Genomic DNA, 18,309 nt, shown 5'->3' with positions numbered 1-18,309 from the left:
CTAATGATCTCTGAGTAGAGTGGAAGAATGACTTCCCATGTCTTGCTCTTAACACTGCTGTTAACACCTCCCAGAATCATTTGTTTTCTTTGCAACAGCATCACACTGTTGACTCATATTTAGCTTGTGGTCCACTATGACCCCTAAATCCCTTTCCTCAATACCCCTTCCTAGACAGTTGCTTCCCATTTTGTATGTATGAAGCTTATTGTTTCTTCCTAAGTGCAGTACTTTGCATTTGTCCTTATTAAACTTCATCCTGTTTACCTCAGACCATTTCTCCACTTTGTCCAGAGCATTTTGAATTACAACCCTATGCTCCAAAGCAGTTGCAACCCCTCCCAGCTTGGTATCATCTACAAACTTAATAAGCATATTCTCTATGCCAATATCTATATGCTTGATGAACCATATCGAATAGAACCGGTCCCAAAACAGATCCCTGCCAAACCCCACTTGTTATGCCCTTCCAGCATGACTGCAAACCATTAATAACTACTCACTAAGAATGATTATCCAGCCAGTTATGCATCTACCTTATATCCACCTTATAGTAGCCTCATCTACATTGTATTTGCCTAGATTATTGATTAAACAATAAGGCAAGACCATATCAAATGCCTTACTAAAGTCTAGATATACCACATCCACCACTTCTCCCTTATCCACAAGACTTGTTATCCTGTCAAAAAATGCTATCAAATTGGTCTGACATACAGAATGGGAAGCAACTGTCTAGGAAGGAGTATGGCAGAAAGGGATCTAGGGGTTATAGTGGACCACAAGCTAAATATGAGTCAACAGTGTGATGCTGTTACAAAAAAAAGCAAACATGATTCTGGGATGCATTAACAGCGTGTTGTGAACAAGACACGAGAAGCCATTCTTCCACTCTACTCTGCACTGGTTAGGCCTCAGTTGGAGTATTGTCTGCAGTTCTAGGCACCGCATTTGAAGAAAGATGTGGAGAAATTGGAAAGAGTCCAGAAAAGAGCAACAAGAATGATCAAAGGTCTAGAGAACATAACCTATGAAGAAAGGCTGAAAGAATTGGGCTTGTTTAGTTTGGAAAAAAGAAGATTAAGCAGGGACATGATGGTGGTTTTCAGGTATCTAAAAGGGTGTAATCAGGAGGAAGGAGAAAACTTGTTCTTCTTGGCCTCTGAGGATAGGACAAGAAGCAATGGGCTTAAACTGCAGCAAGGGAGGTTTAGGCTGGACATTAGGAAAAAGATCCTCACTGTCAGTGTGGTCAAACACTGGAATAAATTGCCTAGGGAGGTTGTGGAATCTCCTTCTCTGAAGATATTTAAGAACAGCTTAGATAAATGTCTGTCTATCAGGGATGGTCTAGACAGTACTTGGTCCTGCCATGAGGGCAGGGGGCTGGACTAGATGACCTCTCAAAGTCCCTTCCAGTCCTAGCATTCTATGATTCTCTGATTTGTTCTTTACAAATCCATGCCGGCTGTTACCTTATTTTCTTCCAGATGTGTGTAGATGAATTCCTTAATTATTTATTCCATTATCTTTCCTGGCACAGAAGTTAAACTGACTGGTCTGTAGTTTCCTGGGTTGTTCTTTTTTCCCTTTTTATAGATGGGCACTATGTTTGCCCTTTTCCAGTCTTCTGGAATCTCTCCCGACTTCCAGGACTTTTCAAAGACAATAGCTAAAGTCTCAGAAACCTCCTCTATCAGCTCTTTGTGTATTCTAGGATGCATTTCATCAGGCCCTGGTGACTTGCAGACATTGAATTTTTCTAAGTAATTTCTCACTTGTTCTTTTTTTGTTTTACCCTCTAAACCTACCCCCTTCCCACTAGCATTCACCATGATAGGCACTTCTGCATCAGACTGTTCAGTGAAGACTGAAACAAAGAAGTCATTAAGCACCTCTGCCATTTCCAAGTTTCCTGATATATTTTCTTCCTCCTCACTGAGCAGTGGACCTGCCCTGTCCTTGGTCTTTCTCTTGCTTCTAACGTATTTATGGAATGTCTTCTTGTTACCCTTTATTGTGTCTAGCTAGTTTGAGTTTGTTTTGTGCCTTTGCCTTTCTAATCTTGCCCCTGAATACACACATTGTTTGCTTATATTCATTGTTTGTAATTTCTCCTAATTCCCACTTTTCATATGACTCCTTTTTGATTTTGAGATCATGCAAGATCTCCTGGCTAAGCCAAGGCAGTCTTTTACCATACTTTGTATCTTTCCTATGCAGTGATGTAGCTTGTTTTTGGGCCCTTAATAAAGTCCCTTTGAAAAACTGCCAACTCTCTCTACGGTTGTTCTTCCTCCTAGTCTTGCTTTCCATGGAATCTTACCTACCAGCTCTCTGAGTTTACCAAAATCTGCCTTCCTGAAATCCACTGTCTCCCTTTTGATGTTCTTCCTTTCATCATTTCTTAGAATCATGAACTCTCTGATTTCATGGCCATTTTCTAAGCTGCCTTCCACTTTCCAATTCTCAACCAGTTGCTCCCTATATGTTAAAATCAAATCTAGAACTGCTTCCCCCCACTCTAGTAGCATTTTCCACCTTCTGAAGTAAAAAATTGTCATCCGTGCAGTCCAAGAACTTTCTGGATAGTCTGTGCCTTGCTGAGTTAGTTTCCCAACATATGTCTGGATAGTTGAAGTCCCCCATTACCAGCAAATCCTGTGCTTTGGATGATTTTGTTAGTTGCTTAGAAAAAGCCTCATCACCTCTTCTATCTGGGTAGGTGGTCTGTATTAGGCCCCCAGTATGACAACACCCTTGCTTTTTACCCCTTTTAACCCAACCCATATACTTTCAGTGCATCTGTCCCCTGCATCCATGTCCACCTCAGTCCACCTCCGTCCAGAGCTAGTGAACCATTTGGCAGGCTTATAGCACCTGTTTAGAATAGAAGAGTGGTCACGTCAGGGTTAGCAAACATGTTTTAAGGAGCACTGGCCCAACCTCTTCCTTGCCGAAGGAAAAAACCTTCTACAGGTTGAACCTCTCTAGTCCGGCACCCTTGGGACCTGTCCGATTCTGCAGCTTGTTCTGTACAAGGAGCTTTCCTCAACATGAGTAACAGTTCCACAGGGAGAACAAGGGAAGAATACACAGTGGAGCTCAGCAAGGGTAGATAGTGGTTTCAGAGGAGAATTTTACTATCTATATGCTGTGTATAAAGATCTAGTTTCCTACAACTAAATCTGAGGTGTAGCATGGCAGCAAAAGTGTTAGCAGCCATATGCACAAGAGGGTAAGGGCAGGAGGTGGAGAAGGAGAAGAATATCTTCAAGAAGAAGGAACCAGGGAATTTCAGGTGTGCAGAATTATCTAGGGTGGAATTCAGGCAGGGCACTGAGGTACAAATTTCATCTGGCAAAAAGGGACCATAGCCCGAAGTAGTCAGCACCCAAATTCTGCTTCCTAGAAGGAAAGAGTGCATTGTATGACTACACCATCTGAAGCATGATGCTGCTTAGAATGGCAACATACTGTCTGCTCAAATAAACTGGTTAATGCTGTGTGCTACTTCCTGCTGGAAAGATCTGCCTTTTGTTGAGGAATTTGCTGGGAGTTAGCATAAAACTGCACTTGATATATTTAAAAACCATTATCTTTGCTGCCAGAGTGTCCAATTCCCAAATCAAAATCTTTAGGCTGTTTTTAATGGCGTTCTGATACTCCTGCTGCAAAAATGCAGATTACTGTTTTCCCATAAACAAGGAGCTTAGAGCATGTGCCATTTGTCAACCTATTTTTCTCTCCTTTTAGAGGATTAGCTGAAGTGTTTATATGCCTGATATGCATATTCATTTTAAAAACTAAAATATTGTGAAAAAAGAGGCTGGCTTTGAATTCGAGTTGCCTTTGGGAATCTTTTAAGTAAAATGCATTTAATTACTTTACTAACTACTACATCACATTTTATTCGTGTTCCTCTGAGAAGCAGGACATCTTATAAACCGAAGCCAGAAACATCCTTCGGAGACTACAGGTTTGCATTTCTGCAGCAGCTTGTAGCAAGAAGGCCAGTGTACTTGATAGGCAGGACCGAATTTCCCCCTCAGATACTCACATATGGTTTTTCTTTCCCGGGGAGCCGCGTACACATGTCAGAGCAGAATTCAGATCGTTGCCTCTACTGCACTGGTGGGGGACTGAGACACAAGATGGGGAAATGACTTCACCAGGGTGTTAGTGGCAGATCCAGGAATAAAATCTGCGTTCCTTGTGACCCAGACCTGTACTGCAGCCACTAAGCCAGAGCCAGACAAAATATGGCCTGTGAGCCATATCTGGCCACGGGCTCCCTGCCTGCCCTGCCCCACGCACAACTCAGAGCAGCTGTCTGCATGATCCTTTTGGTCTGCAAACAGCTGCAAGGCTGAGAGGAGGGGACCAGAGGCTTTGTATGCTTCCCCAATCCCTTAGCCCAAGCTCCCTTCTGCACCCATTCTCCATCTCAGACCCTGCACCTCCTTCATTAGTATGGTGGAAGAGTGCAGCCCTTGACCACTTACCAACTTCTTGGAGTGCCCTCACCCCTATCAAAATTAGTGCCCACCCCTGCACTTGGCCATCCTTTCTTCCTTGCCTTTTTAACGGTATGTGCATGCTGATGATTTGCTTATGAATGTATTTGCATATGGCTCCATTGTGGCATATGGACTGTTCTGAGGAAGGGCTGGCAGGATTGGGGCCACTGAGTGCAGATACCCATTGTTCACTACGGAGAGATCTACACTAGGACAGAAACTTGGTATCTGATATGCAAGTCTAGCTATGCCATTAGCGTAGCTAGAATCAGTGTATCAGAATCAACTTTCTGAACCTGTGTAGATCAGGGCTTTTCAGACTTGCACTGTCATTCCTTACTCCATGCATAGCGTAGACTATCAGGTTTGATGGCCATGCATGTGGCAAAATCGAACTCCAGAAGATTGACTGATCGGCCGCTAAGTATAGATTCGCCCTGGCTACAAATAAAAAAATAACAGCTATTAATGCAGTAAACAAGGAAATCATGGAGTAAGGCCTGTACCATTGATTCTCTGCCTTCAGTATCATGATCGGGAGAGTTACTTGAGTGGGTGTTTGAGGTCTTCAGGCAAGCCTGCAACTCAGGGGAAAGGAGCCAAAAGTAAGCGGCAAAGAAGAAAAAAGTTAAGTGGAAATAGAGACGCCTCAGGAGAGAGGATACAGATACACCGTCTTGGAGGTGCTCTGTAAACTAAGGAGCACTGTCTGTGCAGATGTACTGTACTGTAAGATGTCAGAACCTAGGGGTCACCAAATGAAATTAATGGGGGGCAGGTTTAAAACTAATATAAGGAAGTTTTTATACACACAGCACGTGGTAAACCTGTGGTTCTCCTGGCCAGAGGATGTTGTGAAGACCAGGACTTGAACAGGGTTCACCAAAGAACTAGATAAATGGATAGAGATTGATATGGGGTCCTGGTCTCTCTTTGTCAGAGGCTGGAAATGGATGACAGGAGAGGGGTCACTCAATGACCTGTTCTGTTCATTCCCTCTGGGGCAGCTGGCATTGGCCACTGTCAGAAGACAGGACACTGGGCTGGATGGACCTTTTGGTCTGACCCAGAGTGGCTGTTCTTATGTCTTTTGGAAGCTCCTGGGAGCAGAATTCCTCCGGGTGGTATCTCCATGGTTAGAGACCATTCTGCCATCCAACCAGTTACGTGTGCCTCTGTCACCTCCAGCTTGGATTGCTGAAATGCTCTCTCCTGGAGCATGCCCCTGTCCTCCATGCGTTTCCCTGGCCATTAGTCTGGCTCTAGGTACTAGTGACAGTCTATTCATTCTGCAGGAGCTGGGAGGCACTTAACTAAGATGTTGCTTCCTAGTGTTTTGTTGCAACAGGTGATGCTCCTCAGAGCCGTGTCTACACGTGCACGCTACTTCGAAGTAGTGGCACTAACTTCGAAATAGCGCCCGTCACGGCTACACGCACCGGGCGCTATTTCTAAGTTAACTTCGACGTTAGGCGGCGAGACGTCGAAGTCGCTAACCCCATGAGGGGATAGGAATAGCGCCCTACTTCGACGTTCAACGTCGAAGTAGGGACCGTGTAGACGATCCGCGTCCCGCAACTTCGAAATAGCGGGGTCCGCCATGGCGACCATCAGCTGAGGGGTTGAGAGACACTCTCTCTCGAGCCCCTGCGGGGCTCTATGGTCACCGTGGGCAGCAGCCCTTAGCCCAGGGCTTCTGGCTGCTGCTGCGGCAGCTGGGGATCCATGCTGCAGGCACAGGGTCTGCAACCAGTTGTCAGCTCTGTGTATTTTGTGTTGTTTAGTGCAACTGTGTCTGGGAGGGGCCCTTTAAGGGAGCGGCTTGCTGTTGAGTCCGCCCTGTGACCCTGTCTGCAGCTGTGCCTGGCACCCTTATTTCGATGTGTGCTACTTTGGCATGTAGACGTTCCCTCGCAGCGCCTATTTCGATGTGGTGCCGCGCAACGTCGAAGTTGAACATCGACGTTGCCAGCCCTGGAGGACGTGTAGACGTTATTCATCGAAATAGCCTATTTCGATGTTGCTACATTGAAATAAGCTATTTTGATGTAGGCTTCACGTGTAGACGTAGCCCAGGTGTATCAGCTAATAGTGGCTGAAGATCAGCTTTTGGAGCTCTATCTCAAGGCAGTCCCAGTTGGAAGCCCACGTGTCCTTCCCTCCCACCCTTGGAGCCTGCTCCCGCATAGAGCGCATCAGGATTATTTCAAAATGCATTTTTCAGATTGCTCAGGTAGCCTTCCACATGTGAGCCACTGAGGGCTCTGGGGGCCATAGCTCTTTGCGAGGGTTCAGTGTTTAACCTGCTGGTCTTCTGTCACTACTAACCCATAATATTGACTCCCTTGTTTTAGGGAGGGGGCACGTGCAGAGATTAGCATAAATGTCTAGGATTTGAATTGTGTGGATCTGGTCCCATCTCTGCCACTGACTCACTGGATGACCAAGAATGAGGATGCTGTGAAGGCAGAACAGTGTCTACAAAGCCCTGAAACTTTGGTGGTTCTACTGCCATTGGTGTTTTCACCTGGCCTTTCCAGTGTGTCTCTGAGGTGGTTGTGCATTGGTTGGGGCGGTACTGCTATCAGTAGGCTGATCCGATGCAGCACTGTCCCCCTTTCTTTGGAGGCAGGAGGTGCCGTGTCTCCGCTCTCTCGTGGCTTTGCTGAGGCAGGAAGCCAGACGGGAGTGAGCTCAAGTGAAACTAAAGCTAAGCAAGGCAGAGGGGATCCTGGTCACGTAAGGAGCACTCTGAAAACATGGCATGGAAAGTGCCACTTCCCTTTGGGAAGGGATCGTGCCGACTCTTTGTCTGGGGTCTCGGTTTGAGTCTTTACAAGACAATGGAAAGGCAAAGCTGCTGAAATTTCCACCCTGCCTGCTGAGTCAGCTCTCTGGGGACCTGTCCAAAGACTGTTACGATCAGTGGGAGTCTTTCCATCGTCTTCAGTGGCCACTGGCTGAGGCCCTAACTAATTCCCACAAATTTACATAAGAACTCATCGCACATGTCTATTATCCGTAATTACAATCCTAGACTTGTTCTGCTCTGCTGCATAAATAATATGCACTTTAAAGAAAAAATGTATGATTACATATTTAATGGATAAATGGAGCCGTTGTGGTCTATTGCCCACATAATAAGAGTTTTAAAATTGTCTTAATACAGTATTTACCCAGGAGACTGGAATGGCTGCAAATGAGAATGAGCTATTTTAGCTTTTAGGATTTTTAAACCACATTTTAGAGCCTTCCTCATTTATGAAATACACATCTTATAAACTTTTCTTCATTTAAATATAAAATAAGGACAATAAATTATTCTTTTCCTTGGCAGCTGTCAGATCCTCTTGTACATGAAAGGTCTGGATTAAACATAAAATCCAAGACAAATTTACCATTTTCTCCTTTGAAATTTGCAAGTGAACTCACTGCATGTAAGCCAGACAGGTCTCATCCGACCTTCCCCATCCCCAGTTCTGCCACTCTTCTCATTCCTGTGTGTCTCCCCCCTTGTGATTCCAGTTCTTGGCTGGCCACCTAAGAACGTTCTGCCAAGAGGCTCCATTTCTCACCTTGCAGTTGCCTTGACTATGCCATTTCTGGGGTGACTGGCCCCTCTCAGTCAGTGCACCTGCCACACCCTCATAAGAACAGCCACACTGGGTCAGACCAAAGGTCCATCTAGCCCAATATCCTGTCTTCTGACTTATCATGGGTGCAGCCAAGTTTTCCCCAGCCCCATAGAGTTTGTTTACAGCCACCAGTCCTGGCTCTCAGTGTTCTGTGCTGTTATTTAGCTGAACTTGACTTGACTTAAACCCTTGTATTCCAAGTGGTGCATAGGTCCTCTTCAAGTCTCCTCCACTTCACGCTATCTTGGGACAAAACTTCTGACTCCAGGAGTACCCCAGTTGTTGTCCTTCAATCTCAGTAGATTATTTCTATAAATAATCTCATTGTTTAGCTGTAATTTACCCCTAAATATCTTCTGAGAGCCCAGTAGCAGTGGAAATGTTGGCAATGTGCTAGATAGTATTGACCTCCCATGATCCAGCAAATTCTCTGGTTCAACAGCACTCAGGTTCCAAGGATGCTGGACTAGAGAGGTTCAACCTATAGTCACTTCTGAAATCCTTGGCCCTCCTGGCTATGGAGTTTACTTATTGACTCAGTCTTCCAGAGTCAAAATCTGCTGTCCTGCAGGGGAAAGGACAAGGCTTAAATGCTCTTCCAGGCTGTTGCTGGAGGACAGGATGTCTGATTATGTAGGGTCAGATTTTGGTGGGGGTGGGGGAAGGTGGGGTTGTCTGGGACAGTGTTTGGTGTCTGAGGAGACAGATTTTGGTCTGAGTGTTGGTTGTTTCATACCATTAGTTTCCATGTCCTGGAGGGCTGTTTTTAGTAGGTAAATAGAATAAAAGTTCCTTGATTTGTCTGCCGACAGAGGGCTCAGCCCTGCCACAAGGGCACCCCTGCTTGTAAACCAGGACCTTTATGACAAAGGGAGAGTTTTTACCCATTGTTTCCCTGTTATTGAAAAAATTAAAAATGAGTCTCTGAACCTCTGTGAAAGAAATGGGGCAGGAATCAGAGCAATGTAAGGTAAGGAGGCTGGGCAATAAGACCCGGGCCCTGTTCTTATTATGGTCTGTTGTGTGCCTGGGCCAGTCTGTACAATAAACTGTGTGAGACCCCCATGTGCCCAGGACACAATCGCTCCTGGGGCTTGGAATCTCCTTGGGTTTTATTATGCTAATGATGTCTCAGCAAGGTGCCAAATCCTCTGCGGGTGGAAATCAGTGCAGCTCTGGAGATGTCAGGGGACTGTAGTGACTTATCCCACTGAAGGATCTGGCCCATAGAACTGTAGTGGGATGATCATTATTTCCTATTTTTTAAGTTGGAATGTGATGGGGGAGGCAGTGGGGATGGTAGCCCGGGAGGAATTGTACAATTTTACTCTAGCTCCAAATGTAACAATTGCAGAATTCCCCCGCGATTAATTTTTGCAGTGTGTTCTAATGACAAACTTGTGCAACAAAACCTAATTATGTTCTGCCCTCTGCACAACAGCCAAAGCCAGGCTTGTCCAGGGAGCGCCAGGGACTTGGCTCCGGAGCATATGATGTATCCATTTATTGCTGCTTAGCCTTTTCTGTTTAAGCCAGAGAGGAGGGGAACGGAGAAGCTGTGGCAGCTTGTGAAATGTGACAAAGTTCATGTTCTGAACCTCTTGGTTTTCTAACCGAGGACCCGTGGTTGATTGCATGCAATGCTCAAGGAATCACAGCTCCCTTGCATCCCTGCGCAGAGCAGGGCTGCACTGTGAAAAGCAGAGGCCTGCTATGTGTCTGCACATTATACGTGTGCTCACACTGGTCCAGTTAGTCTGGCATCCTCAGGCCAAGTCCAGGTGCATCAGAGGAGGATGTGCAACCCGCCATTTGGACAAATTGGCTGTAGCCCATCCCTGGGGGAAGTTTCTTCCCGTTGTTGTAGCCTGACGCATCTCTCTGCTGGTGCATGCACAAAAACGTTTTCCTGGTCCTGCTTAAGTCCTGATGTTGTAATCCTTGAGGGTATGTCTACACAGCAAGTGAGAGAGGTAATTCCCACCTCAGACACCAGCTCTGCTTGACCTATTGCACTAAAAATAGCATCATGGGGTGGCCGCAGCAGCCAAGACAGCTGCTTGGGCTGGCTGCCCCAGCACAATCCCACCTGGGACTCTAAGGATGTACGTGGGCAGTTAGCACTGAAGTGCTGTTTCCAGTGGGCTAGCTCAGGAGACCTAGTGCATCTCCATCTGTCTGGGCTGGGAGTTACATCCTTAGCTGCAGGGCAGATGTAACCCTTGTTCTCCCAGAGGGAGATTATGGGAAGGAGAAATGCCAAGCATACAATTCCCAACTCACTCTCTGCTCTTGTTTTGGAAAGGGGCAGGAACAAGATTTTTCTCTACCAGTTCTGTAATATAATTTCTAAATCAGTCAATAATAGTTTATCATAAAGTAATTTTATAAGACAATAAAAATACATTTTAATTAAAAAGTAATATTCTCCTAACTCAGATCCAGGAGATGGTCCACTCAGACGCCACTTCCTATGATTCCAACCGTCAAGTCCCCCTGATCAATCGACCAGGGATGTTAGCCGGTCACATGAGTGCCCTCAGCCAGTCACAGCTGATTTCTCAGATGGGTATGAGGAGCGGTGTTACCCATGGTTCCCCATCACCCCCTGGAAGTAAATCTGCCACACCATCTCCCTCCAGTTCTACTCAGGAAGAGGAGACAGAATCACATTATAAGGTACGTGCACCCATGCCTGTTTTGACAGACGTACAGTAAGAGAATGACAGCAAGTATTTACAGTGCTAGAAATAATTCACTCTAAGAAGAGAACAGACCTTTTGTTTTTCTCCTCCATAGAGAGAGACTTTTTTCTGTAACAGAAAAATTGTACACAGAGAATATCTCTGGGCCAGGACACGGGAAAGCATAGCAAATTTGCAAACCGTATCAAACATTGCTGTGCTGGGTTGGTGCATGTAACAACTAAAGGAATGAAAGTCTCTAATTCTGAGAGACGTTTCCTCCCTTAAGTCTTCTCTTTCCTGGTGCACTTGCCAGATACATCATGCTACATTGTTGTTGCAGATTAGGATTTTGACAATAAATACATGGTTCAATGCTCAATTTTTTTCCAGTTTCAAAGACTGTATTTGTAAAACTAGATTTTGTGTTGGGAGAGAAAAGCAAAAATCTAGTGGCTGATTTATCTGGCTCCATAGGAAGTGATAGGTAGTAGTTAATCACTTGGCAAATAACAAAGAAAGAATAGTCTGTCATTTAATTCACATGGCTAATTTTTTAGCAATCGGTTATTCCACAGGACAGTTCATAAATTGATACAGACATGGGACATAGTAAAAGTTGCTTGGCATTCTTATTTGGCTAGTGGTCAGAAGCCAGGATGTGAGTTGTCTTGAGTGGAGGGAGAGAACTGGTAAACAAAGGGGTAAACAAAAGATTATAAAATAAAAAAATCACCTCTTAGGACTGCATAGTCATTCCATATATGTCTCAAAAATGTACTAGCAGAGCAAACTCTGTGCTCTTGTCCAAACATCTTTCCTGACTCTCATTAGATGTGAGTAGTTTGGGTTGGTACAGCTGTAATGACTGTGTACATGATACATGAGGCTCACTAATGATTGAGTGTTTTGAGGTTTAGATTTGTAACTTTCTGCAAGGTGCTGAACCATTTGTTACGCCTCTGTAGAAAGGTTCTCTATTACTTCTAAGGATGACACTATGTTACCAGAATCACTGGTTTGCTGACAAGGTAACTTCATTCCCAGAAAAAAATCATCCTCAAGATCAAATGGTGACAGGTTGTGTGTATGTTACCCAGGGTAACAATTAATATGGTGACAGTTTAGCTCTACTATTAAGGCTGAGCAAACTAGCAAATACTTTCTCATGAAATGTCAGGAAAAATTATTCTTAGTTTACATTTCACTTTTCATTAAATGGACATTTCAAAAAATGTTTCTGGATGCAAATCTCATCCAAATTGCAGAAATGAAAATACATGTTTGCTTGAAGCTAGAGTATTTTATGAACTCCTCCAATTTTGCAGTTTCTGAATTTGGTTGTGTCCATTTGACATAGCCCTGTGCAGCTTTGCATCACCAACAGCTCTGGGGTTACAAAATGCAAATAGGTTTTAGCTTTAAAGCAAATGCCTCTTTGCCCCAGTGCACTGTGAGTGTTAGGCTAACTACACTCCGTGGTTGCTGGAGCTTTTTACAATATACCTTTACCAATTCACTTCAAGGTTTCAGCCTGATAATATGATAATACAGGAGCATTACCTATGAGCTCACTGATTTTTTGTGGATACATTTCTTATGGGTCCAACGAGTCGGTCCTGAATATAAGGGAAAAAGAATTCGGGGATGTGTCAGATTCCTGGAGAAAGGCAGTTAAGGCAATTTACAAAATCCTGTGTTTTTTTCTGATCATAAATATATATCTTGCCTTATCCTGTATACCACACAGCGAGTTAGACAAAGCAATAATCAAGTGCTATGTTTCCTAGAGGAAAGAAACCACAGTGTAGAGAGCACTGGAGTCACTGTGGGTCTTTTGCGTTTTTTGTTTGCTCTCTCTAGATACACAGCTGTTGGAAATATTTAAAGGGACCAATCCATCATTATTTTATGGCCATTAATGGCCTCTGTACAACAGGTCATAAAAACAATTTTCAATAAACAGGAATTAAAGTATCTACCAAGAAAATCATATTGGCACTTACGTAATGGTCCTCGTGCCAGGGGATGGCTTTTCTGCTTCCACAAAGCCAGTCCTCTGTGAAACCAGAGCAGAGACCAAACATTGAACTAATCTGTGACTCTTATTGGAAGAGGAGTGTCCCACTGCAAGAGGTGTCACGCAAGATCCCTGCAGCAGAGAATTTTCAGAGCCTTGAGAGGTCGATGCAGGTTTTCAAGCAACATACTGGTAGATCATTCCGATTTCAGGAGCAAAGAAGCACACTAATGTTTTGCACTAACTGACTTCATTTCCAGTACTTCAAGGCTGAAAAGTGTCATTTCTGTTGTGCCTCAAGGCAGGAATGGGGCTGTTTTGTTTTCCCCAGTAGGTTCTGTAGAACTAAACGTTCTTGTGACCCTACCCTGTCTGCACAGAGTAGTCATTTAAATTCACCTCCACGGAAGAATAAGAATAGAGTTTCCAAAGAAAGGCTAATGAAAATGCCAATGGTATTAGCTCCACACAGCAAAGGGGTTTTGCTAAATAACAGATGTTATTTCGAAATAACTATCCTAGCATCTTATACACCACAACTGCTATTTTGAAATCATTCTTTGAGGAATAGTGCCTATTTTGAAATAGCTATTTCAAAATAGGTGCTATGTGGACAGGGAATAGAGCCTATTTCAAAATGATACTGTGTCCGCTGGCTCTATTTCGACATAGGCTCTATTGTGTCTGGATGCTCTATTTTGAAATGGCTGAGTGCTATTTTGAAGTGCATTTTTCATGTAGCAGCATTAGTTTGAAATTTAAGTATTTCTTAACGTGTGTCAGGCAATTTCCATGGCAGGAATAGCTCTTCCAGGATAGCTTATTTTGAAATAAGGCTGTTGTGCAGACATACCCTTTGGGGGCTACACTCCCTTAGGTTCCTTTGATTACCCCAGCCAAAGAGCTTAGTATCTTTCCAAGCCTAGTAGTTCCAGGGGATGAACCTTCAGTTTTTACTCACCCAATCTGGGGAGCAGGTATAGTCCCGATTAGTTTTGCTTTGGAAATTTCCCTGCAGATGGGACCAACGAAGCCCCGGCCCATTTGAGAGCAGTCAAGATGACAGCAAAGCAGCTTGTTTGTAGTGTAATAGCTCTGACTTGTGAATCATCCTAGCTTATTCTTTGTGTTACATCTAGTGTTCTGTGTACCGCCTCTCCAATGGAGGGAAGTGTGGTATTTCAGGGCATTTCTAGTTGGATAACCAACACAGCACAGTCCCGTGTTAAAATATCATTCACAGTCAGCAACAGGGAATCCAAACCATGCTGAGCTGCCCCAGTGAGTGATCCCACTTGCATCATTGGTCCTTAGAGCCGCTCCTGTTGCTCTGGGCATTAGGCTCTGGAACCCATAGGCAGAAACTAAGCCCCAGAGTAGGCTAGGAGGCCACTGGCTCCATTAGGGGGCTGTGTTCAGCCAGCCCAGGGGACCTCAGAACATACAATCCCTTCCTGAGCTCCCAGTGCCTGGGCAGGGAGAATGTGGACATTGCACCGAGTCTTTGCAGCATACCCAGCAGCCCCACAGAAAGGGGTGGGGCCATGACTGTGCTCCTCCCACTGCCTGTGGGGTGAGTACACTCCTGTGGTGCTTGCAGAGAGCAGGCCTTGTGGCAGGGTGCAGTCACAGAAGACCCCTTGGGTTGTTCCCCAGTGTGCTGATCAGGCCACTGACACCTGCCTTCCTGTTCTGTAGGGCTCCCACCACCACCCTGTTCTGAGGGGCCATAGCCTCTAGTCTCCCCAGCCAAGGCACAGGGATGGGTTTACCACCCCCCTGCAGAGCAACACAGACACTGATTAACCACAGCTGTAGGCTGGAGCAGGTCGAAGGCAGAGCACCCTGGAAATCAACCCCCCAGAAGGGATCAAAACCCCCAATAAATCCGTCTCTCTGTGTGCAAAAGGATTTGCACAGGCAGGGCTCATTAGGTAAGCACCTTTGACAGTAAAAGGGAGACATGCACAGTGGTAGCCCTGCCCAGGTAATAGCTATTTACTCCAGGCTTGATTACAAACAAAGGAGTTTTTATTAAGGAAAACAGTAGGGCTTATGGGGTTCCCGATCAGAAAAAGCAGCTCAGAATGAGTTACTAACTCGAACAAGAGAGAGAACACACTGCTCATTCTGTTCTCCTGAGAGTCTAGTAACTTGTGAATTCTTACCCTCAACAGCTGTCTCTGTCGGTTGAAATCTTTATATCAGACCTGGGTCTCCAGTAAAGTTCTCAGTATTTCTCAAGGTGTGTCAGGCAGTTTCCAAGGCAAGTTAAAGGCAAAAGAGGGAGGAACCTCGGGGTCCTCTTTATACCTTTTGCCTGCAGAGGGAATTCCATTGTTCTCCTTGTGTAACAGTGTACTCCTCGAAGGAGACAATGGCAGGAGCAGGTCACCTCTCCCTGTCCTTTCTAGGCCATCAGTCATTGTGTGTCTGCAGGATTGCATGTTCACAGCCAAGTTCTTCAGAGGTGGATTAGAGCCCATTAAAGGCCCTTTGTTGGCGAAGTACTGCTAGCCCCTGACAAGCCATACTCTCACAATGGGGAAGCCACACCTCCTGTTGAGGTCTTCACAGGGACAACCCTTTGAAACACAAATATGCTGACCATACTCACTGCTTCAACTGCAAAATGATACATGCACAAAAGTAGAATTTATAGAACCAGCAGCTTATCCCATTAAAAATGATAAGTCTCAAGGCACATCTTGTCCAAAACATCTTGGAGTTATGCAGAGTTATACTGATAGCCCATTTTGCATAAGTCTGTCACAGACATAATGGTGAGGAGCAACGTGTCCCACTGTGGAGAATAATCTAACGGGGGTGGGTTACATGATCTCACATGTCTCCTCCTCTCCAGTGTGATTCTGTGACCTGGGCCTTGGGTCAGGTTTGGCTTCGGGTACCAGTGTTAACGATCAGGCAGTTTAAGCATGTTCTTTGGCAGGAAGCCTACATACTGCCCCCCTGTGAGATGCCTCACTCTAGCAGGACTGTGTCATACCACGCTGCACCAAACTCCTTCTTCAGCCGAAAATGACGTCTAAACAGTGGTGTAACTCTGCTCACTGCTCCGCACGTGGGCATGAGAGCTGCACAGACCACTCTGCGAAAGACTGAGACCCCCATGTGTCTGTAGAGTGCCACGTGGGCACTTAGGGTTCTGTGTAAGTAATGATCATGAAGTCCTCGTAATTGCTGGGAGTTGGTGGTTCTTAAAAAATAAGAATGGCCAGACTGGGTCAGACCAAAGGCCCATCTAGCCCCGTATCCTGTCTTTTGACAGTGGCTAATACCAGATGCCCCAGAGGGAGTGAAAAGAACAGGTCATCATCAAAGTGATCCCTCTTCTGTCATCTGTTTCCAGTCTCTGACAGACAGAGGCTAGGGACACCATTCCTACCTATCCTGGCTAAGAGCCATTGATGGACCGAACCCCCATGAATGTATCCAGTTCTTTTGTGAGCCCTGTTAAAGTCCTCATCTTCACAGCCTCCTCTGGCCAGGAGTTCCACAGGTTGACCGTGTGCTGAGTGAAGAAAAACTTCCTTTTGTTAGTTTTAAACCTGCTTCCCATTAGTTTTGTTTGTTGACCCCCTAGTTCTCATGTGATGGGAACCAATAAATAACTTTTCCTTATTCACTTTTTCCACTATTTTTTGTTCTTGTTCTAGGCTCCTCCACTTCAAGCTTCACTAGGTCCAGTGAGTGCTGGAGGGTTTGCTTTCTTCCCCGGCATACAAAACTGGGTTAACTGAGATTAAAATGAGATAAACTGTCATCCAACTCTCCCACAAAATGAAAGCTTATTGTGAAGTTATTTCTCCTAATAAGATGACCTTTTACCCCCAGGAATCCCATTCCTATCCCATCGGCAGTTTTACATTAAAAGTGTGTTTCTTTCTCATTTGGGCTTGGTTTTCTTGTGCTCCCCCCTAGTCATGGACAACTGTTCGTCTGACAAATGGCACTGCACCAGGACTGAGCTAAATGGCCAGTGTAAAGTTGAAGAACAGAGAACATTAGAACTGTGCCAGCTCAAATGTGTCCTCTTAAGCTTTGTGGTTTCCCAGCACTTCTGATGCTTGCAATGAACTCAGCAAAGCCGTTAGGACAGAGACCATCTGTAGACAGACCCACAACCCTGTCTTGTTACATTTTATGCTTCATGACTTGGTATTCAGCCTGGTTGGGTGACTGCATAGGGTGACTACAACTCCATGTGCCTGTCCCTTGTTCTGTACCTACACCCTCACTCTCCCCATGCCTTTTGGTGGTGGCCCAGGTTGGACCCACCAGAGTCCAGAACATTGCTTTTTATCATTTATCTGCAACATTGATGTCTCTCTGTTGCTCTGCTATCCCCTGTCTTGTCTGCCTCCCTCTCCTGGGACGGGGGGCTCATTCCACAAGAGCACAAGTGATATCTGTGGTGCTGCTTCAAGAAATACTTCAACTTGGTGTTAATGGTGCAGCAGCCTGGAGGCGGTGCAGCACTGCTCCGTCAGTGCATCCTTTGGAACAGTGGCTCTTTGCCCATCTCTGCCACCTTCATGCTCACACACCCTCCTGCTTGAGTGCTGCTTGGCTGTCACCCATCGTGGAATGCACGCAGGGACCAGCACGCGAAGAAGAGGAAGTTATCTCCCTGTTTGCATTGCACTACTCGCCCTCCTTGCCCTCACAGTAGAGCAGGAATTAGAGAGATGGTCAGTCCATCCAGTCCTTTATGTTGGCAGTTGGAGTCATGAGGAGAGTGAAGGTACAGGCACAGGTCAACAAATTCTCCTTTCAAATTTCTCTGGATTCCGAGGCCCAGACCACATGCAGACCCCCAGCAGAATACAGACAGGGCCCAAACATCTCAAAGAACTTTTAGGTACGAAAGTAACTAATTCCCTCTTTTAAAATCATCTTCCCGATGAAGTGAGTAACGATTAAGAGTCCTAATCTATTTCTGAGCTGTTGGAGGAAGTGTCGCCATTTGGTGAGCAGAAATGGTAGGTGGCTTTCTGCCTCCCTGGAAGTGTTTCTGGGGATTAGAACACAGGACTGGCAGTCTGTGCTTCCAGGTTCTGTTTGTGGCTCTGCTGCTGACATGGGACAAGTTAAGGAACTTCTCTGTCACACAGTTTCCTTCTTTAAAATGGGTATAATGCTTCCTTGCCTCACAGGAATGGGCACCGGCTATTGGAGGCAAGGGAAGGCATTGCCTTCCCGAAATTGTCTACATTCCCCCCGCCCTGACCCCCAGTATGGCTAGGGCTGCGCCATGACAGCCCGGCTTCCTGGCCTCCCAGGAGAGAAGGTTGCAGAAGGGACACAGTCTTGCACTCAGGAGGGCTGGGGGCTCGGGGTGGAAGAGACGGGGTTGGGACTTGCATTCTTTAACTGTCCCTTCTCCTGCCACCAGGCTCACAAGGTATTGTTTTGCAGCTAACTCACTT

The 18,309-nt window shown here is 45.5% G+C and overlaps 1 protein-coding gene across 2 annotated transcripts in view; it reads left to right on the top strand.

The window, feature by feature from the left end:
• TOX2 (TOX high mobility group box family member 2) overlaps window positions 1-18,309 on the top strand; it is a 264,606-nt gene that overhangs the window by 201,552 nt on the left and 44,745 nt on the right. The window contains exon 4 of one of the 2 annotated variants that reach the window (XM_075011623.1): window positions 10,595-10,834. The exons of the other annotated variant lie outside the window; for it this stretch is intronic. Coding sequence (XP_074867724.1) covers window positions 10,595-10,834 — 240 coding nt within the window. The remainder of the gene's footprint in view (window positions 1-10,594; window positions 10,835-18,309) is intronic. 2 annotated transcript variants of the gene reach the window in all.

The sequence above is a fragment of the Carettochelys insculpta genome, chromosome 17 (assembly GCF_033958435.1).
Source record: "Carettochelys insculpta isolate YL-2023 chromosome 17, ASM3395843v1, whole genome shotgun sequence".
Lineage (NCBI taxonomy): Eukaryota > Metazoa > Chordata > Testudines > Carettochelyidae > Carettochelys > Carettochelys insculpta.
Note: the sequence above shows the minus strand (reverse complement) of the source record. Positions and strands in the feature narration are given on the sequence as shown.